Below are 24,168 nucleotides of genomic sequence, written 5' to 3'. Positions count from 1 at the left end.
TTTGTGTTCATTAAGTTTATGCCTGTTAAAAATACTTTTAGAAAAAAGACAACTGAATACTTGTTACTTGGATGCTAGTTTAGATCAGCTATAAAGCAAACTTTTAATAATGGGTGCATATAAAACATCATCATGATATGAAATTAAATTTAGATATTTGTACTTCATTTAAAATACACGATTTTTATGGTTAGAAATAAATAAAAATATTTATGCCTTACAAATAAAAATATTTATTTTTAACACACATACAAATTAAATGATATTAATTATCGCCAACAATTGATAATGAATGAATCAAAGAAAATCTTTGATTTTGCACTTGTCTCAGCTCCATTTCAGAATAGTTAAAATCTTTTAAACTTGGAATGGTTTCAGTAAACAATTTTGCAGAATTACCACTGTGTTCGACCTAAAAAGTAAAAGAAAACTATAGTTGTCAAGTAATAAAATAATAAGCGAAAATCTTTAGTTAAAGCATTATATGAAATAAATTACAATGCAAAATTGCTAACAAAGAAACCATTCCCACAATTAAACATCATTTAGAATTTCACAAAAACTAAGTTTATATATAGCCCTGCAAAGTTGAAGTGTACACACAAACTTTAACTTCTCTTTACAAAGTTCAAATAAGGTTTCACTTTTTTGATTGTTAAGAAAATAGCTTAAATTTCATTCAAAAAAATTGTAGAGTATTGTTAAAAGAAATCCATGAACATTGATAATGCAATCCTAAAATTAATTGAGAAAATATGTAAATTTTTAAAATAATCATTGTAGAGTTGTCCCTTAACAGAAAAGCTGGAAAAGACAAAAACCAGCTTAATCCATTGTTTGCTTTTTTTTTCTTCTTAATTTTACAATATTTTAAGTATTTTTTTCCAATAAACTCAAATGAGAACTGTTTTACGAACCTTACATGCTTCTTGTTTTGATTTATTAAGTAAAATCTTTTTGATGCCAACTAAATAAAAACACACTTTACTAAAACTTGCTTAAATATGTTTGTTTGAAGGATTGAAGTACAGGTAAGATGTCTTCTTCATGCATTACAGGATTGAAACCATCATATTTAGTTAACATTCAAAGTTTAGTTGACTCTGTCAGGAAAAATGCTTTGATAAAACAAATGTATAATCCTATATTTTCCTCCTACACATAAAATATATTTTAGATTGTTTTTTTAAAAAAAATTAATTTAACATAAAGGGGAAGAATATTCAAATAATTAGTGACTCCGTAACTATGACTATGTGACTCAGTAACATTTCAACTTTGATTATTTGATATTGATCTACTTTGATATTGAACATTTCGTATGTAATTCCTTAAACTGACTTTATCAACATACTTTTTATGCAAAAAACACAAGATATAAATAAGTGCAAATATAGCTTTTGAATTAACAAGCGCTCCAAAGGTGCGATTGGTAAAAGCGTTACTCACTCCGTTGAAGGAGAGCTGGGGGAGGTGAGTTAAATTATGGAAGTCAACTAAACAGCCAACCTATATACTCAGCATTGTAAAAGTTAAATCTGCTGTGGTTGAAAGTCCTCTTGTTGGTTGTGGAATTGAAGTTTGAAAAGCTTTACTAATTACTAATATGCAGAATAAGAAGGTACAGGCATTGACCATATCCTTTGACTGGAATCAAAATTATCTTGCATTCTGCAATCACTGTTAAAAGATAGGGCCCTGATAGAGGGAGCTTGGTCGTGTTTGTTAGGGAAGTGCGTTGCAAATCAACATCATGTGTGATAATATTTGAGATGACATTATCATCATATAAATTAAATTATCAAAATAAATTTAAATACTTTTTACTGGTAATAAAAATATCGCTAAGTTGATTTGGATGCTTTATATTTTTAAACCAATGATATATAAGATTTAATGGCACAAACTCCAAGTAGGATTTGCGACCTAAAAACTAAGTCCCAAAAATTTTTTCACTGCATCAACAAATAGAAATTTCATAGGTCAACTTTACTTTTATCCCATTGATATAAACTTTCTGCCCTTTTTAAAAACTGAAAAAGAAGAATGCATTATTTGAAAAGCATTTTATTTGTGCAAGTTGCGATGTTATATTAAAAAAGTATTTTAATTAATATAATTGAAACCTATTAAAAAAAACTTCATTAAATAAAATGGAACTTAATCTTTTGTTACAATTCTTACACAATATATTCTAAATCTTTAAATGTATATATACTTATGGTAATTTTATTTGAATTTTTCTATTTCCAGCTGCTATGTTATGATGCATTGTTTTGCTATTTTTGACTTAATTTAAAAGCAAACTAACAATTAGAAAGGGTTGGATGAATAACTGGACAATTTAATGCTAGAATTGAAATATACTGAACTCTATTTTTGTGATAAACAAAAATCAAATATTGATTTGGACTAGGTCTAACACAAAGTAAGAGCAAAATTCCTGGAGTACATTAGAGTGATTGACATCATAGTTATCCAAAAAAATGATTAAGAAAAGCATGTTGACAAATTTTATAATTGAAGAAAATACAAGTTTTGATAAAACTAAATGCATAATTTATATGAATAATGTGAAAAATTCTTCCTGAAAATTTAACATGACTTTAACCCTACAATATAATATTTTCACCAAAAACTTTACAATTTTCCTTACTTTCATAGTAGGTTTATATTTATAAATATATATAAAAGTTCAATATTTTCTTATTATTGCAGTACTAATTTTAAAAATTAAAACTTCTCAGAAAACAATTGGCACTTTCCAAACTTTTGCCAAACTCATAATATTTTTTTCTTTAGATTCTTATTATCATCTTTATTATTTATTGCTAGATATAGCTCTAAATTTATCATAAAATATATAATAAAAAGTCATTAAATTTTCATGACTTTTATAAAATATAAATACATGAACATTTTTTAGAAATTCACATCTTGAAAAGAGCCAATTTTTTCTTTCATTTCAGTAATAAAAAGCATAAAATTATTTTAAATGTGAAATATTCTAACCTGAGCTTTAATTAATGCTTCCAAACAAGGTTGAAAATATTCTATTCGACCTTCATATAATAAAGGCAATTCTGATTTTAGAACTCTATCTAAAGCTTGAAAATCTTCCTCCAAGTTCACTAAATTTTGCTTAGCCTGCATAGAAATAAAGGTTTCTGATATATTCAAGCATCAAAATTTTATCATATAAAGTAACTACAGTATAACGTCTCATATTCGGACGTCCCTTTTCCGGAAGGATCGATTTCCCGGACACTTTTTAACAATTAAAATAAACAAACATCTCATCTTCCCCTTTCTTTAAAAAAAAAATGGTCTTTTGACACGTTTTCTCGACCATCGAGAGACCCTTAGCGACGCTCCTACTCTGGAATGCAGGAAAAAGAGGGAGATTTGTTTTCAAAAGACCATAACTGCATCCTCTCCCCTCTCTTTTCCTATGCAGCTGGCTAGTAAAAGAGGCATTTCCTGGAACCTTTTTATTGAAAGAAAAGGGTAAACACAGCAAGTGTTAACATGGAGGGGGAGTCAAAATGGAACATTTGAATAGGTGGCCATGTAATATTTAGAAGGTGGGGGGAAAAAAGGGGGTAACATTCTTTCGTTAGCAGATTCTTTCAGTCACACAAGAAAAAATAAAGAGAACCCCATCAGCGTGCCCCGCTTTTATGCTTGATTGATAGCCAATGATTGAAGAGAAAACAATAATTTGTCACTTCCCCGCCCTCAACTTTAATGATCTCCTCTCTACACTTATTTTCTTTCACAAATAAGGAGGAAATGAATTTTTCTCCTCCACCTACCCACCTTAATGAATGACGGGAATTTCCCTTTCTTGCTTGAATCCTTCTAGTTAAAAATGGCGGATTATTATTTTCATAACTGTCCATTTTTTTTTTCAGTTTTCTATATTTTAAGCAATAATTTTTTTTCTTCTAATATTTCATTGATTGGATTTGATTGATCGGATTATCTAATACTAGAACATTATTCCCCTTAAAAATAATGTTTATTTATTTTTGCTTCTTAGATTTAGATCATTTTAAGCTTTGTTCCAGAATGAAGTGAATTTCCCCTTCCTGCTTGAATCGTTCTAGTTCAAAATGGCCGTTTAATATTTTCATAACTGTCAAATTTTTTCGCTTTTTATATTTTTAGCAATAATATTTTTTTCTGAAACATATTTTATGTTTGATTAATTAGATATTCCAATACTAAAACATTATCCCCCTTAAAAATAATGTTTATTTATGTTTTGCTTCTTAGATTCAGATCGTTTATTAGGTCATTTTAAGCTTTGCTTACCTTGGGGGTAAATTATACCGAAAAATCTATTATACGGACTTCTGGAAGTCCCACCAATTCCGGATACGCGACTTTACACTGTATTAACATTTATTACATCTAAGTAGATAAAAGTAAACAAAGTATTTAAATGGAAAGTTGAAAGAAATTTTTAATGTTCAAAATTTAGTGAAACTGAACCAACTTATAATTAACAATTCATAAGTAATTGGTCTTTATGGTTTTAAATAGAGCCAGGTTTCTCTCTGAAACAACAAATTGACTGTTATCTACATTTTTAAATAAAGTAACATCATAGCAGAAAAAACTAATAAATTTATACAAAACACATAAAAAGGTTTAAGAGGTTAAAAATAATCATTTAAAATTAGTTATTAAGCCTCAATTTGTATTAGGAATCTTATGAACTATTCAGCCCTTTTTTATTCAATATGTGACCATTTGATAATTTAACATTGTAGCAAGGGAAAACAATGACAAGTAAACGGAAGGCCAGCCTTTTTCTGATGAATTGTGAAAATATAAAAAGGCTAAGGGACACTATAGTATTCATTTCAAAAGAACTTTAACATGTAGCAACAAAAATATGTACAATTACACTGAATATTTAACAGGCGTTGTAATTAAATTAAAAATTGGTGACAAAGGGCAGAAAGTGACATTTTACACATTTACATTAAGCTGCTAGTCATATTTTTGATATTATAAACTTTATGCTTTTAAAAATAATAACTGGAAGACATAAAATAATTTTTTTTAAAGAAATAGAAAAATTCTTTGTAAGAAAAACAAAGGCAAAGAACACAAACATTCAGGAGAATAGTCCATAGATGTTAAGATTTGTAGAAATCATATCAATCTTAAAGATCTTTTTAATCATTAATTTTCATTTAATTAATTTTCATTTATTTGATTTCCTTTTTACCTTTTTTTTTTTTGCTGCTATAGTTTTAACAACTTGAAGGTTAAGAATAACTTTTTTTGGATTATTTCATAGGAATTGACCTTCTTCCTAAAAAAGTGTGCTAATGTCTGCAACACTAAAATAATACAAAAAATTTAATTCTAAATTGACAAAACTTCTTTGAAAAAAAACCCATAAAAGCAGCAGAAATTTCAAAAATAAGAAAGAATAAATGTAGCAATTTTTGCCGCATTCTACATTTATTCTAATGTCTGCAAGTTTTCATAACTTGCATTTCTTTTTTCAAACTTTTTGGTTATTCTTATAATTTTTTGGAACTTCTATAAAAAAATCAACATATTTCTAGCACAGGTCTAACCATTACAATAATATTAATTGCAATAACTGTTACCGCTTCAAGTTTAACCAAATTCTGGCCAGTTTTTTCTTTTCCTTGAAGTTTTTGAACTTTTTCTTTTGCTTTTGCACATTCCTAAAATATAAAAAGTAAGATTAAATTTTAATTGATAGAACAATCATAAAGGAATAACATTATTTTTAACCAACCTTTATGACATAAATCTTAAGATTTTTCTCATAAAAAGTTATGTATACAAGCCTAGCTATAGTTAATAATACAAAACTAAATTTAAGTAAATTTAGATAACAAATACACATAAAAGACTATTGCAACAAAAGCTTATTCCTCTTTAGGGAAAAAAATTTAATTATCACCTGCATTGCTTGTTCTCTTTTTTTCAAAGCACTTCTTGTTTCTGTAAATGCTCCTTGAAATCTATGGATTAAACATAACATATCACAACACATTACTTATTAGTTTAAAAGTAAAATTAAACCAGTAATAAAAATTATATTCTAAGTTCTCCTTTCAATACAATTTATTATGTTACAATCAATATGCAACCTACATGTTCAAACTATTAATTATTTCCCAAAAAATCATTTAGAAATTTTTAAAGAATAATAACAGTAAGGCCAAACATAAGCAGAAAAAATAGAAAGAATACTTTTGAAATTTCTTAGAATCATTTGATATTTGAGTGAGTAAGTTTATAAAAAATATAATTTGAAAACACTAACTGTTGAACTATTAATTTACTAATTAATTCAATAGGCTCTAAAAGAAACAATATTATTGGAGACACTAATAAAATTATAATAAAATAACAAAGCTTTTATTTGCTTTGCAAGAAAAACATTATTAAACTTTTAAAATTATCAACTTTATAAAATAAATAATCTTCAGGTTGATTACCAAAATGCAAAAAAAAAAAAAGCTTTTTTAAAAAAAATTTAAAGTTTAATCATATAAAATAAAGCTTAAGTTATTAAATCTGCAATAAATATACTGCAATTTCATTTAAAATAACAATTTGATAATAAAATATTCATCTAACAATCATAATTCAATAACAATAAAACATTCATCTAATAGGCTACCAGCCCGTCCCAGTTTTCTTACCTCAAAAAATACCCTAACACTTTAGACTTTCTGTGAAGATGATAAGCTGTTCAACGTTCAAGCTTCAATCATAAAGTTTCTGTGCCAATATTAAGAATTTTCCAGTATTTTAAATACATTTAAAATGCGGAGAGACTTTATTATTTCAAAAATTAAATTTTCATTTATACTGTAAAGTACCAATAAAAAACCCAAACTCCCCTGTAAAACCTGTCTAACTGAAAACAATCCCCTGTAGTTTCACACAAATACTGATTCCCAATCAGTATCATAAATGCACCCCCACCCTTAAAACAAAATTTAAAAATTCTTATTTTAAGAATGTTTTTGAAAAAATAGTTATTCAGATGTTTAGGGTAAGGAATTAATATAAGGGGAAAAGATTAATCAATAAGAGTTACTGAGTAGAAGATTGCTAACAAAAATGCAAGTGTTTGTAAAGTCCTGTGGGAAGAAAGAGGAAAGCAATCCTCTACACATATGGTCAACATTTCCTCTCAGCTGCATGTAGGTCATGTTGAATGATACGTATGCCAGCCCGCAAGAAAGAGAAATATTTTTTAAGTGGAATAGCAGATGAGAGAATTGAAAGTGAAGGATTGAATAAAAGGAAGAAGGCATCACTCTTAGAATTGTCCTAATGGGGAAGAAAAATATGTATAGAAAAGGAAAAGAAAAATGTAAGAGATATGGGGTAAAAGGGAGTCATCGCTTCTCATAATCGTTCTAAACGGACAATAAAAATCTGAATACTTTGGGGGTGGAGACTAAAGATTTTGTATGTTCACAGAAGTTTGAATTAGTCGTTATTCAGATTTGCAACAAGCATGATAGCTAAAATAAATTCCTACACGGTGTCTAAAAAATTGGAAGTTATCTGACGGCATAAGGAAAATGGTTCCATAATACACAGAACTTCAAGGCATTTTGGCATTGACTGAGAAGGAATTCAAGCGAAAGTTAATGTCGGATTTATAAACAATTAGATTATTGATCAATTGAATGAAGTGTTTGTTGACCTTATTTTGAACGATGACTCTGATATTATTCATATTTTAATTATCTTTCTTTTTATGAAATATTTTGTTCTCCATATTTTTATTTTTCTCAGTGAATTTTTATTTTTTCACCTATTTGCATGTGTGGCAATTGTACAAAGATTTTAAAATAAAGGATTGCTGTAGAAGGTAAATTAGATTTACTAATTAAAATTTCTATTTACTTTTTTTGATATAATTTTTTTTACTTTATTTTTTATCTTTTTTGTAACTTATATTTAAATATGCCCAGTCAAATATAGTTTTTTTTTTTAAAACAACGCTTTGCATTCTCTTCAGTACCCTTTATTCACCCACTTTACATGGTGGTAATTTTCACCGAAATTAGGGAGCACTGTTTCAGTATTTTGCCGTAATTTATAGAGAACATGAATTTAGAAATTAAATATATTTTAAATAAATTTGTAGACATGATAAAATTTTGTAATTCTACAGATTGTTCTAAAATTAAAACCTCAAAAAACTGATTAAAGTTATGCAATTTTTTTTTCTTTATATTACACCTAGCCTGAGCTAATCGACTGAGCACTGTTTTGATGCCCAATGCAAATGTGAAAAAACAAAAGAAGTATCTCCAGTGTCAATATCTTTCAAAACTTATGCAAGAAAATGTCCAAATAAATATGTTGACGCAAACTATACAAACAATCATCGAACTATCACATACAATTCTTTTGTAACAAGTTAATGGTATGACTAAATTTAATAAGTTTTTAAATACATGAGCAAAAAATCATACAAATGATAAAATAACATAAATCAGAATTCAATAAGAAAATTAAAATCTTACTTTTTTAAAGGTTCAACAATTGTTTTGCGAGTAAGTAATACCTATGAAGTAGGAAAAAAAAAACAGTAAAATTAATATATAGAAATGAAAGTTAATATAACATTTAAAAGAAATAAGACTTATACATTTTTCACTAGCACCTCAATTTCAAAATGCTGCAAATTTTAAATCTAAAAGACCACACATCATGTCAAGTCTTTATTTTAACTTTACAAATGATCAATCATTATTGCAATTTACTGTTACATACTAGACATATCAAATTCAATAAAAAGCTGTTGTTTTTTAAGCATAGGATTTAGAGTTCATTGATATTTTTTGTAAAAATATATAACAATGCTATAGTAATTAAATTAGATTTTCACACAGGCAATTTAATGTTACATGACGTTTAGATTCTTAAAATTTTCAAGTTTTAAAATAAAATCAAAATAAACTTCTATAGTGAACTTACAGATATAGTGATTGAAATGTTGGCTCCTGTGCCTTGCTACAAACATATAATGATATTTTCTGTGAATGTAGTGAACCAAAAAAAAGAGAGGAAGTTGGATATTATGAACTTTTCTCTGATCTCGACTGGTTTATTTTCTTCATTTTTTTATAACAATTTTGAAATTTCTACTTCAAAATAAATACATATATCGATTTTTAAAACTTTTTATGGCATGGAATGTAGCAATAAGTATTTTTTTCTTATTTGTTTCACTATTGAATACCATTATTGAATTGGTTCAGCATTCAAAGAAGCTGCAATCTTCCAGTATCTGGACAAATGCTTCAAGTCAAAGTCAATGAATTTATATTGGTGAGTGGCTATTTGATGAGACTACTTTTATGTGCTTGAATGTCTGGTTAGACAGGCTTAAAAACCGGAATAACATAAATTCAGAAAAAAATTATCGGAGGGTCGGGAAGTGTTTGCAAATCTGAAGTTGAGGATTGCTCATCAACTAAGGATTACTATTTTTTTTGGTACGCAAGACGAAGAGTTATAAAAAATAGAAGTTAACACATTTATGCTAATATGGATTATTTTTCAGTCATTTTTCGATTTCATTTCAAATAGTATGTAATAATATGGAATTAAATGGTTTGGAACCATTAGTTAAAATTGTTTGCTGAACGGTTATAGTGAACCGAAATTTCGGTCGCTTGAACGTCACTATAGCAGGGTTTGACTGTATTATATAAGCATTACAGGAACAAGGAATGAAATTTGACAAAGATTCTCTTCTTCATAATTCTCTACTCACAGGTAAAGGCTTTCCACTTAAACAGTCACAAAAAAGAATATATGTATCTGCGTAGTTACATAACTAATATGTTTCCCATTTTTAGACACTCATTGCTTATGGTGTCACAAAGATTTGGTAGGTAATGATTTCGTTATCATGCCTGGTTTTCAACAAATATTTTGTCTCCTTGATTGATCTTAGTGAGAGTTGATTGATCTTTCAGGGTTTCCCTAAAAGATGATAGACATCGTTTTAGGGAAACCCAGGATAAAACTGCATTTTTAAACTATTTATCAACTTCTATAAATTATATTGTTTTTTAAAATTATTGAAATTAAATATTCTTTATACTATTTTTGTAATTAGCTGCATTTTTTCTTTTTTGAAAAAAAAAAGATTTTAAAAGTTTATGAAATGTAACATATTAAATAAAATTTTTACAACTATTAATTATAAATTATGCTTTAAAAAATTTCTGTTAAATACTAAATTAAATTTACTATTTAAAAAAAAAATAACAGTTGTTCTTAAACAGGATTTTCTTTTTCATGCACATCTTAAGTTCCATAATTAGCAGAAGATGTAAAATCTAATTCAAGTGAGCAAATTTCTAATGCATTTTCTTCTCGGACAGCTGATTATCCCCTCTTTTGAAAAATGTATTTTATCAAGTATGGTTACCAGTCAAATTGTATAACAAAAACTCTATTTCTAAATAATCATATTTTATATCAATAATTAACAGTGCAAGTTTAATATCTGACAAGCAAATTTTATTTTTGTAATTGTGATTTTTATTGTTTCAATGTTATGTTTGTCCTTTGTGTTTTATGTTTGATGAACAACAAATGTTATACAAACATTAATTAACATACAAATGTTAATTAATAACTAACCAGATCTTCATCAAATACCCCAGCTTTAGACACATATGAATGCCATTCTTCTACCAGTTCCCTCAATTTTGCCTCGTCATGACACAGTAAGCTATTAGATAAATCAGATGTCATCTTTTTTTCTGAGCGATTAACATCTAAAATAAATTTATGCATATTAAGACAGATTTAACTATTTCAAAAAGATCTTAACTTTCCAACAGATTAACAAAGAAGAAAATTTAGGAGAAAGGGAATACCCTATCTGTCAGAAGGTTAAGCAGTTTAATATCATAAATGTAAACATATATATTACCCAATATGCAATCTTCATATTTCTTAGCATCTTTATATAATTTTTTAGTTGTGTTCTCCAGTCTAAAAATATTAACAAACAAATTTCAGAATTAAATAATTTCCCAGCAATAAACAATATTTATTAATAAAAGAGATAATAAACAATATTTATTAACCAGTACAATATAGTCTAATTATAAGGAAAATATCATTAGGGTAAGTAAGTGAGGTAAGCATACATTCAAAGCAGAAAAATTAGGCTCAGATTTAGTAAAAGAAAAATATTTGAACTATTAGTAAATAGCATGAATAATAGAAATCACACAAAAAAAACAAACACATGAAGCTCAAAAGCATGAAGCTCAATTGAGCTTCATGTTTACACATGAAGCTCAAAAGCGTGTAAAAATGTATGTAAATTATTTTAAATTATAATACTTATTTTAGCTTTGATTAAGTTTTTTATCCACTACTCAATAAATTAGATATATAAAAATAATTTTAGTAAAAATAATTAAATAAATCAATTCTTTTAAAGAATCATAATCATCGTATAAGACAAAACAAAAAATAATAATAGCATTACGTGAATTTAATATTGATAATAAAATATGAGTGCCACTAAACATAAAATATATAAGTTTCACACTAACAGTGGAACCTTAATAATTCAAACCATGTTGGACAGTTATTAGACAAATTTTAGAATCACTCTCATACTAGAAATATATTTGTAAGCAAAAATTATGAATTGTGTGAAAACTATGTAAGAAAATATATGTAAATTCTCAAAACTAATAAATCTTAAGACTCACCCAATAAACTGATAAAATATAAATTTTTAAAATTATATTTTTATGGCATGGACACACTGGGGTTAACAAGAACTCAAAAACTTTTAATATTGACTTAATAAAATAATGAGACTTATCTGCAGAGTTGGCAATTTTTTAACAATTTGCAGTTTTACCTGGTTTTTAACTGTCATGTCAAAAACCTCTTTTTCACAATTTTTGATAATAGTCAAAAACCAAAATTTAGGTGAAAAAAATTATTATTATCTATAACAGATATGAAAAAACTTTTTAACAAATACCAACAAAATAACAAATTATTAACTATGTTCTTTCATCATTTTTTAATGACACCCCTTTTTGTATTGACAATTACTGTCAAAACCACAAATTTTTGGCGTAAAAAATAACTATCTATTATATATATTTAATAAATATATATAAAAATGTATAAAATTGCAATTAATTGAATCTGTTAATTGGTTTAATTATTGAAATGAAAAATACAAAAACAATCATTTAAAATAAAAACACTTAACAATAATCTTATTCATTAAGCGTACAATCAATTTTTATTTATTCCCATATTAACTCCACCCTTTCCAAAAGCATGCCATTATAAAACACTTATTTTGAAACCCTTTTTACTCCAAGTTTATTTTTAAGATTTGAAGGAATAAGATCGAATCCAAAAATATTTTATCGCTGAGCTGCATGAACAAAAGCGTAGGCATACTAAAATTATTATAACATACTAAAATAACATGTATCTAGAAAGCTTATTCTAATAGCTGGACTAAATATTGATAACTTAATTGAACTCTTGAATTGATTGATTTAAAAAGCTATTAACTCCTTTAAACAAATATTGATATTTTATTTGCAAATTATAATTAGTTTTCTTATCAGGAAGTAATAATCATGATTTATAGGCAATGTTCAGGAACATATAAGTACTAACAACACAATGGTATTATTTAATCTAAAAAATCTACCTAAATAGTGGCATAAAGAATTGAAATGAATATTTAGATTTATAACATTTAACAACTCACAGTTATTACCTGCAATATAAATTATATTTGCTATATTATAATAATATAGCAAATAATATTGATCTTAAAGTTAATAGTAGTACCATGTTTTTTAGAAAATTCAGTTGATAGTTTCAATAATTTTGGCTATATTTTTTATACATGATATAATATAAATCAAAATTATAATAGTAATTATAATTCAAATATTGTGCATGATTCAACTTTAAATAAAATGTCTCCAATGACAAAAAAGAAACTTGTCCCAATTTTTGTCTGATCTTGACAGTTTATGACACGTTTCAATAGGTTTTTAATATGCAATGTCCAAAACCAGTTTTTGACCTCAAAAAATCCAATCTTACTGATCTGTTTAATAAACGCAATAACTGACACTTAAAAAATTTTCAAATGTCACACAAAAAAATTATTTTTTCATACAAGATATAACCTTTAAACACTTCAATATTGTGAAAGAAGATATAAGCAGGACAAAAAAAATTATATTCTTATTTTATTTTGAATTTAGACTGCTAATTATCTGATAAAAATTGAAAAACTAAGAAAGCAATTATTTCTTCAGAGAGAACCATTTTAATTTGCTGTTGGAAAAATGATAAATAACATGTTTCGGAAAAAAAAACCATAATATTTCTTTGGAAAGACAATGATATATTTATTATTAGGGACAATCAAAATGTCTAAGTAAAGAAAAAATAAAATTATTATTTTATTAATATATATGGCCCATTTATTCCTTACATACTGTTTTCTAAAATATTAATGAATAGAGCAGAAAATTATAAAAGATATTGATAAGGACATAAAAAAATCAATTTGAATTAAATGAGCAATAACACTTAAACTATGTGCAGTTAGTTTTGATATAAAAAGCCCACAGAATTCCCCTCCCCATCTGCTGCTATGGTAACAAGAAATAGAAAATTTCAAAGAGGGTAGCTTCTTTCTCCTCTGATTCCTTTTCTTCAGACCCGAGCTAAAACTTGCCTTAAAGAATGACCCAACCTCCTTGAAACAGTTAAGCCTTGTAACCAAGGTCACCACCACTACTCAAGACCAATGGCAAGGGGAGTTCCTTACATAGACAAACTACACATCCAATAATCATGTTACTTTTTTCCTTTAAACTAATACGAAACACAACTATATTTTTTAAAAAAATGGGGGGGGGGGAGGAAATATAAAACTATCTTTATTAAAGAAACCTAATTTTTTATAAGTTGATGGGACTTTTCACTTTTCTTGCTTGCTTCAATTCTTATCAGTTTTAAAATTATTTATGAAAGTCAAAAGGCTAGAACTTGGAGTCAGAAAATAAAATATAATCCAGAAAATTGGGCCTTATATGCCCATATAAGTTATGAAGACTTCCTTGAAGTTTCTGCAAAACGGGCAACAACACATAGAACAAACTGCTTTAGAGGTTGAGTTAAAAAAATTCCACTGTTGTGTTTAAAACTGTATTACTAAAGTGAATATAAAATCTTTCAATGTTAGGTAAAATATTAGTAAAAACTTACTGGTCAATCTTGGTAACATGCTTCTCAAGCGCTATCTCATCCTGAATAAACCATCAAACATACTTTAGAGAATTTTAGTTTTTAAGATAAATGTATACACACTTTTTTTCTCAAAAAAAATAATACATAGCTGCCAACATGGATAAGAAAAAATCCAGTAAATTTCACAAAATAATATAAATTTCATGATAACTGTTTCATAATGTATTAAATATTTTATACATAGTCATCAATCAGTCATCAAAATAGAAAGACTGAAATATTTTTCAGTTATGACTGACATTAAATAAACTTGAAATGTTATGTATTATGTTTACTCATAATTTTAATTAGTAATAGGCATTTAATTCATCAAAGATACTTAAAAGATTTTTTAATTAATTTAAAAAAGGGAGTTCTAAATAAAAACAAATTGAACATTTTAGAACAAAAATAAAGTTTTAAACTGATTTTTATAAATGAGGCTCGCTTCATTATGTATTAGTAGAAATACTTATTTAAATGTTTAAGCAAGCAATAATAATCTATCTGAAAATTCTATTTCAATAGGGATTTTTTTAGGAAACACTCAATTTTAGGGAATTTTCTAAAATGTACAAAAACAGGAGAATTTTTATTAAACCAGAAGACCAGGAGAAACTGTTAAATCCAGTAGAGTTGGCAGCTATGCTAATAACATAGTTTGAAATTAGAGTTTGTAAACAGTTGCGATCAAATTTCAGTATCCAGCAACTGCCGCTTTACAAATTCACAGATATAGCATCCAGAGTAAAATTTAAAGCCAATCTTACATGTAAAATGATTGCTTAATGTAGATATTATTACAAATTCAGAAACCTTGAAGGAGAAGCCTTGACTTATGTTAAAAAAGTGATACTATTCGATTAATTTCAAAATATTTAAATTTGCTATTTTGTATTCTCTACTTTAAAAAGTGTAATTTCACTTTGGTTCAGTAGGATAACTTTAAAACTATACACCAGACTTATGTGAACTAAGAATGAAAAGGGAGGCTCTTAGCAGAAACTTCAATACTGTAGCTGTCAGAATTAAAAGAGCTCTTTTCCATGTTCTTTGAAACAATTTAAACCCCAGAAACATAATTCCAACAAAAAAAAGTTCTGAAACTCACTATAAGTAAAGTTTATTAAAGTTTTGTTACAAACCAAATCTCTAACATAGATAGCTAAGCCGAAAATTTATTTTGATTATTAGAATTTTTTTATTACCCTTTCTATTAGTACTATTATACATAAAAGAATAATAAGGATATTCACCTTTAGACATGGATGATACAATATCTTGTTAAATTGTATGAGAAGACACATAGATTAGAGATGTAATGTATAGTAATTTGGCCGAATATCGAATATTCGGCTAAAAAAATGGTCGAAAAGCAAAACGTATTTTTATAAATTATTAATAAATATTTTTAATATATTACTTATTAATAATTTTTATATATTAATAATTTTTTAATAATAATTTTTCTAAATTCATTAAAACTATATTAATAAATTTAGTCATTATTCAAAATTAATCAAAACTTTTATATATTATTGGTATGGGGTAAAAGGAAGACACCTATGATAGTTAGTCATTAGAAATATTTCAGATAAATAAATCCTCTTAATTCTTAAAAAAAAACCTTAGAGCTAAAATAATTTCGGCAAGAAAAATATCCATAAAACCTTAAAAAAAATATAGTCTATCAGAAATGCTATTAAAAATGCCACACTATCATAAAAAACGCCCATAAAAACAAAAGATTATATCAAAAAAAAAACAGAAAAAATAAAAATTCATCTCAATTTTTGGAAGAAATTTTTCCAGCTGAATTATCATTACCCAATTATTGCATTTCCATTATTGTATAAAAACGTTAATAAAAATATAAAAAAATTAAAAAGAAAAAGAACTAGATAGAAATCAAAAGAAAAATCATACTTAATTTTAAAACAAAAAATTTGATGTTAAAAATATCAATTTAACTTTTTTACCTTGCCATATTTTTATAAAAAAGGGATAATAAAACTATTGCGTTCATTACATGAAAATAAGTCTATGAAAAATAAGCCAATAAATATTTTAAGTTGGACCAATTTTTGTAACTTGTTTAAATATTAATTTGCTTAAAAACTTCAATTGCATTGATGTATAGAGAAGCTGTAAATATTTAAATTATGAATGAATTTCATTCTTTCAGAGTTGTAAACTCTACAATTTGTACAACAGAAAGTTAAAAACAATAGATTTAAACATTTGTCCTACAAAGAAAAATAAATAACTCAAATATTTATTTAGTATCATAAAAATGTGATATATGTAGGCGGCAGATACTGCATATAAAACATATTCAACTAACAAAAACGACTTCAACTTACACATTTAACTTTCCTTAATTGGTATTTGATTAAAATGAAAATATTATCAAACAACATTTTACAACAACACAAAATATTGCTGAAAAAAGTTAGATCACTGACTTCAAACATCATAAATAGAATTCTAATAATATATCTATAATTCTAATAGAGTATGAGGGTCATTTTCAAAATTCAGCATCATTACCAAACTAATTAAATATAAAAATAAATTCTTTCTTACATTAGAATATGTAATTTTTAAAAATAATTTAACACACAGTTGTTTTTACTCCTCTTGTTTTCCTTTTTTTTATTAATTTTTATTGCTAACTTTTTTGATCAGATACAATGAAAATTATCAATTCTGTTCCCTTAATCCCTATTGTTTTTATATGTTCTGGGCAAAAATACTTACTATATAACAGTAATAATATTATTAATACATATATCATAATTTATAAAAGAAATCCTCGTAAATCATGTCAAGCTTGTTACCAAGTTTGCCATGCCTTTTACCATATCAAGTAAAAGACATAACATTTTAAAGAACAAAAATGTGATTCTAAAAGAATTTAAAATTCTATGTGATTTAGACTAGACATAATTCAGATGAATAAGTAAAGATTTTTATACAACTAATTATGGTAACAGACATGAAACAGTAAAGATCACTTACTGCTATAAAGCCTCTCCTTTATCAATCAATTATAGAATAACTGAAATAGCTGCTTATATTTCTTTAATAAACAGTCTTCACAGGTAAACAAGTATTGGCATAGATAAATTCCAATTGAAAAGTTTCAAAAATGTAAATTAAAGTAAGGTATGGCATTGATTTGAAGACAACATTTAGTTTCTTAAAAACTCATCGTTTCATTAATTGCTTTTATAAAATTTTTAAGAATGTAATTTAGAGTATTTATCACAATATGACACGGTAGAATTTTTTTGTTTCTAGAGAGTAATTTTTTTAAAAAATAGAGCTATGTTTTGCATAGCTATATTTTCAGTTCCCTTTCAACTGATTTCCATAAAACACTATTTTTTTTCATAAATAATTTCGTTTGTATTTGAAAGCACCTATTATTTTCTCAGGTAGACATCAAATAGAACAGAATTTTGAAAACAGCCCATAAATAAATCTACACTTAATTAAGTATATCTATAACATTTTAAAAACATTCACGCATGCATTTTAACAACTTTAACTCAGTAACTTCTAATTGTGAGAAAATTATTTTTGTAATATTTAACAAAGGAATAGGGATTTACTAAAAATTCATGTTTTTAAAGATTTGCTTAACCTATTTGTATTTAACATGCAAACAATTTTCAATTAGCTTATTAATATCCTAAATTTAATGCCCAGGCATAAATGAAAAAAGGTGATAGCTAAAGGAAAAGCGTTAAAGGAAATAAATCAAAATGTTAATTTACACAAAAGTTTAGTACACAAAAAGCACTCAAATTGCATGCATTAGAACAAACTCAGATTACAACAAACTCAATTAACACAAAAATAACAGTTGAACAATATAAATACAGTAAAATCTCACTACAACAATATTTCGGGGACCAAATAAATATATTATTGTAGAGAGATATATTGTAATATCAGGGGCCTATATACTTTAGGGATACAATAAGATTTTTTTCTAATTTTAATGCTATATATGTATTAACTATAAATGAATTTATATATTCTTCAAAAAAATAATTCAAAAAAATAAGATCGTAAACATACCCGAAAACCATTTTTATTGAAAATAATCTGATATTTTTGCTTGTTTAGTCACTTTTTTTTACTGTCAAGTCAACTAACAAAGTATACATTTGAGTCCAAAGCATGAAGATAATTTTTATTTGTGAATGGTGCTCCACCCACCCTCTACAGAGCAAATTCTTTTTCGGGTGTTAATGTGATGCTTGTGGTCATTTGTGACTCATGATTAGCTTTTAACATCCAGGAAATGTAATCAGATAAGAATGTTACATCTGTGATTTCTTAAAAGATAAGGGAATGGAAGCTCTTGTGGTAGTCAGCAGTGAGTCTTCTCTTGTCAGAAAAGATGGGAAAAATGGCAAAAGATTATAAAGTTTTTGACATTATTTGAAAACTAATAAGAAATGGGAAAATAAGGTTGAAATTTGAAAAAAAAAATCATTTTACAAGGGTTTATTGCTTCAGAGAATATCGTAATATTGCAAGGAGAATGACATTAATTCATATACAAGTAGGTCAGGACCACAAAACATTATCGTAATAAAGGAAGTTATTGTTATATTGGATATCCTAGTAGCGAGAGTTCACTGTATTGAAAAAACATATAACATAAAAACTATAAATGAAGTTATTCTGTATAAAATCCAGACTTGCATATTGGGACAGATTTTGCAAAGTGGTAGTAAAATACTAATTAAAATAGGATTTTCAAATACTATTATGATTCAGCTACATTTTAAAAGAATAACTGTTCAACCAGTAAATCTTATAAACAGGGCACACAAAAAATAGACCACCCTAAATTACTTTAAAATCTAATGACTAGATCTTCATGTTCCAGGATTCAATTATTAATGGTTTGAGAGGGTGACCTCACATATGCTAATAATTAGTGCAGACGATATCCTAAGTTGCAAAATAAGATACAAAAACAGACTTTCTTTAAATAAATATACCTTATTTTTCGACAAATTAGTTTTCTGACATCAAAATATAAAGGATAGCTGCAATCTAGAAAATATAGTCTCAATAGTTCGGCAATGAGAATGGTCCAAAGTTTAGACCCTTATGTAATTATACTTTTTGCACATTTCGCCATATCTCAAGAACTTTTTAAGCGAAGTGAAAAACTTTGCACACACTTATAAAATTTGCTTATCCAAAGATATTTCCATGCAAAAAATAACTTTCAGTAAATATTTATTATTTTTTGTTATTTTATTTTATAATATTCACACAAAAAATTGTTAGGTATCTAATTTGTAAATTATTTTAAAGAATTTAATTTTACATGGCAAAATACAAAACTTGAGCAAGATCATACGAATAGTTCGTGAGATACATACAGCTTTTTTCTTAAATTAATTAATTAAAGTGTTTTTTGTGCAATGTGCATATGTTTAATTTATTGATTTCCCAAGCAGATTAAAACAATTTTGTCTTTAAATTTAAAAGCTAAGATTTATACAATAAAACATAAACAAGTTTAAATAATTCATATTTTGAAATGGAAGAATAAAAATGTAAAGTTGTATACAACTTTAGACACAAATTCTAAGGAAAATAACGAAAGTTGTTTAAATTATTTGTTTTTAATACGAAATTAGATCATATTTTCCAGGTCTATTTACTATTAAAATTATTGTAAACAATTCAAATTATTTGTTTTTCATATGAAACAAGATCATATTCTCCATGTCTATTTGAAGATGTGCCCCAAAAATATTTTAATGTAGACAAAAATGAAGCTCATTAGATGAAAAGGGGTTATCTGAAATAATTTTACATTGTCATAATAATCAATTTCAGAATATAAATAGAAAGTAAAAATTAATTCAAAAACTTTACCCTTTGCATGAGATAAGATTTGGATCCATGCCTCTGTAATTTTCTTAAAGGATTCCTATAATGCAAAATACAAATATTATACAATTAAATACAAGTAATTAAATGTTATAAGCTTACTTCCCCTGTAGCGAAATTTTTTCGAGCTATATACGACAAAACTCTCTAGCACTAACATCTTTCTGCAAGATACTTTTAATAATAACTAACATATANCGTTTATACGACGTTTTTCGGTGGTCCCTTCGGCGTCGTATAAACGATGCTCCACTGTATATGTTACCAATTTAAAATAACAAAAATGCTGTGTTACAGAAAAAACTATAAGTTTTTTTTTTTAATAAAACAAGTAATAATTTTTTATTCTAAATATTATGGGTGGTATTCTTGCATTTTGTTGGTGGTTGGGGATGCACAAATTATTTATTATTCGCATTTTGTAAATAATCATCACAATAAAAAAACTAACTAAAAATCATGAAATCTGTTGAAGTAATTGTCGGAAAAAAAAGATCAGCAACGAAATCAAGCAAATCGGGCTCTTCAAATGCTTGTTTCACTTCTAAATTACATTGTTGAAATTAATAATATTGCATAAAAAATATCGGATTTAAAAACTATGGAGAAATCAATTGCAATAACTGTCAAAAATTCACTAAAATTGTTGCCTTAAAAAGTAAATACTCAAATGCACAATTCGGATTTTCCTTATTGTTAGAAATATATTGGGATATTTAAAATCCATGTGAAAATCAATATTAATAATTGCCCAAAATGCAATCGTAACATTTCAAAGATTTACAATAATATCTCCGTAAACTGAGCTCAGCAATAAGTGATTATTTAAACGAATAGTTCAAATATTACATGTAAATTGCTGCAGAAAAAAAAGCTAACTTTTTTTTTCTACCTTTCAAAAGAAAAATCTTTCAGCAAGAACTCTGTATTGTTCGGTGACAATGTCGCCGTGTCTCTGCGATTCTGCCACTCGGCTTACATCATAAATAGAAATGAAAATATGTACCAAATTTACTACTTTGCACATGTAAAATTAGTACAGGTCAATGCTTACCAGCTCATTTAAATGTGTCTTGAATAAACACTAAGCATCGAAGAATTACATCATTTTCAAAAGTAAATCAATATTCCTTCCATGCTGATAAGATAGAAATCTAAAACCTTCCTACAAAACAAAAAGCATGAAAATCAAAATGAATAAAGCGTCAATTCCAAAATCAAACAATTACTATTTTAATTACGTTATGAATTAATCTAAAATAAGTTTTCAAAAAATAATAATATATCTATTTTTCGAGAGAAGACTACACTAAAAGAGAAGTCTTTCAAGTAAAATTCAACTTCATTTACAATAGTAATTTAAAATTTTAAGTATAAAAAAATTGATTTCAGATAAACCAAGAGTTAACCGTAAAGCTTCAAATTAGAAAAAAAAAACTTTTTAAAATATGAAGAATGCAAATAAATTAATACAAGAATATGCAAGGGGAAATAATTCTACTATAATTTATTTGCATTCTGATATTTTGAAGAAAAAAAATCAGCAATCTTTACAGCCTTCTCTTCATTTAAACTCTGTTTCACTCACATTAGTTACTTAAAATCTTACGAGCAGAAGAAAATTAGGTCAGAAAAACCAACGGAACATGAAGCTTTAAATGCTAAAAAAAATTTTCCTCAAAAAATCACAAATCAAACAAACTGCACGAAATATGCAACAGGAACTAATCCTACCGTAATTTGTTTGCATTTTGATATTCTGCAAAAAAATTAGCATTTTTCATAAACTACTCGGTTTATTTAAACTAACTTTATTGTATAATTTTAAATTACGAATGAAAGTGAAATAGAATTTGCTATGAAAGGTTTCTCTTGCAACAAAATGTCTTTGTAAAAAGTTCACTGAAAATTAGGTAGCAATTACAGAGGTAAAAATCCTGAAAAGCACATTGAAAGAGTAATAGTTATCAGTACTTACTGATTTATAAATCAGTACTTACTAATTTATAAATCGGCATAAATTTCTAAAATTTTTTCTTTTTTTGAATAGGTAATACTTCTCTGTTTACTTTGCTTAGTTTTCTGGTATCTACAAAACTTGAATTAAGGGCCCAGATAGTACTACCAATGTGTTACTAAAGCAACTGCCCAATTTCATTTAAATTGTATTACTTTCAGATAGCCATTTAGAAATTATTTTATGTATCATTATTTATATTAATTTGTAAATGATTAGTAAATAAACAATAATATGGTCTATTAAAAATGGTATTTATGGTGAAAGAAGAGCAAAGCTGGAAAGTTGGTACAATTTTTATTAAGGACGTTTAAAAAAATGCGAACTTTTTCTGTTTGTTTCATATAAGTTTGTGTATTAAATAAAACTAAAAGCATTGAATTTGATATATTTTCGTATTAGAATAAGCCTAAATGTTCACTCCAACTAAAAAGTAGACCTGCAAATATAAATTTTAAGTTAGCAACCTGGCAGACTATAATGTCTTAGCAGCCACTATTTCCTCAAACCGAATGAGTCGGCAACCAATATCAATAGTCCAAAAAGATGCCATTTAAAAGCCATATTTTGCAAACTTATTTTCACTTTAATTAAATTATATATTTTTTTAAAAATTCCCATTAGAAATAATCCAAGTCTGTAAAAATTTAATTGAGCAATAAAAATAATAAATATATAACAAAATTTAGTTAAGCATACTGACTTTTAAAGAATGATATGTAAAAATATTTGAGGGGGCGGGGGCAAAATATATTTAATGCATATATTACAATTTTCAAACATGTGAATTGTTAAAGAATTCTCCTTGTACATGATTTTTTCAACCAACAATTGATGAATTCTGAATTACCAGAGTATCTTTTTACATTGACGTACTTTAACATTAAACAGTTTTTAAAATAAGCAATAGAAGAAAATAAGCAGTTGTTTATTTAACACTTTTTGATTGACTTGCCACATAGTGAGTAGTTATTTACTAATGAATTGAAATGGCCACCTAAAATTTCTGAGGGACCAAGTAAAGTTGCCCCATTCTCTTTATTTAAATAAATTTTAAAAACATATATGTGGCTTACCCACAGGTAGCAATGAGTTTTACCTTCTGAGTTTGCCGATACTACAATAAATATTTGTATTTTCGTGTGTGCACCTTGTTTCCTTGTTATCGTCAAGACATGGTTATTATTTTAGAGTAATTAATAATATGAAAATTTTTTCTGAATATATATAATATAGTTAAAAAAAGCTTTTTACACTAAATAATTTAAAAATAGAATGCCAAGCTTTTCAACTTTAAATTTCTTCAAGAACAATTTTTTGACTGACAAGCTTTGAGATAATCAACCTATTTTCATAATTATGGAAACTTTACAACCAAATTTATGAAAAACAATTATTTCTTAATAAAACCTAGATTAAGGTTGACAATGAAAAGCAATAAATGTTTCATATTAGTTATTTATTATAGTATCTGTAAGTGATCATTGTGAAAACAAAAGTAAATAAAAAGTTCCAAAAGGGAAAATAAATCCTATTTCCACTATATAAATAAAAAACAGCCAATAATTTTCACTTAGTATGGTTTTTTCACAAGACATCAAAAATAATAGGACGCCAAAATTTAATAGGTCACCTACTAGTTGTATTATGATTTCTAACATGATATTTTAAACTACGCTTGCCTTTATCACGCAATTATGCGTACTAAAAATTATTTACCATCAACAAAATTAAGGTTACTTCAATTACACGAAAGAAAAAAAAAATGTTTCGTATTATAGGAATAAAACAAAGAACTTATAAGGAAAACAAATTTAGTTCAATAAAATTTATTACTTAGCTATTTTCAAATATATGTTATCAATTAA

At 26.3% G+C, this 24,168-nt stretch overlaps 1 protein-coding gene across 2 annotated transcripts; it reads right to left on the bottom strand.

Annotated features, from left to right (window-relative positions):
• Positions 1-217: 217 nt before the first annotated feature.
• Positions 218-21,462, bottom strand: LOC107454854 (bridging integrator 3). 2 transcript variants are annotated; one of them, XM_071188026.1, is made up of 10 exons: positions 21,338-21,462; positions 20,269-20,323; positions 14,332-14,372; positions 10,982-11,043; positions 10,687-10,823; positions 8,553-8,593; positions 5,957-6,017; positions 5,634-5,714; positions 3,013-3,147; positions 218-412 (listed from the first exon to the last, which is right to left on the bottom strand). In XM_071188026.1, the coding sequence occupies exons 1-10, from the start codon at positions 21,343-21,345 to the stop codon at positions 266-268; spliced, it is 768 nt and encodes a 255-aa protein (XP_071044127.1). In that variant the 5' UTR covers positions 21,346-21,462; the 3' UTR covers positions 218-265. The 2 variants fall into 2 exon arrangements, with proteins under 2 accessions (XP_071044127.1, XP_071044128.1); XM_071188027.1 differs by lacking the exon at positions 14,332-14,372.
• Between the last annotated feature and the right edge of the window lie 2,706 nt (positions 21,463-24,168).

The sequence above is a fragment of the Parasteatoda tepidariorum genome, chromosome X2, assembly GCF_043381705.1.
Source record: "Parasteatoda tepidariorum isolate YZ-2023 chromosome X2, CAS_Ptep_4.0, whole genome shotgun sequence".
In the NCBI taxonomy this organism is placed as follows: domain Eukaryota; kingdom Metazoa; phylum Arthropoda; class Arachnida; order Araneae; family Theridiidae; genus Parasteatoda; species Parasteatoda tepidariorum.
Note: the sequence above shows the minus strand (reverse complement) of the source record. Positions and strands in the feature narration are given on the sequence as shown.

Excerpts from the sequence above, each read along its gene's own strand:
- LOC107454854 (XM_071188026.1), bottom strand. Across the intron at positions 8,594-10,686 it reads GGGTATTTGATGAAGATCTG|GTATTACTTACTCGCAAAAC; the intron begins GTTAGTTATTAA and ends CCTACTTCATAG. Across the intron at positions 6,018-8,552 it reads ATTGTTGAACCTTTAAAAAA|ATTTCAAGGAGCATTTACAG; the intron begins GTAAGATTTTAA and ends TTTAATCCATAG.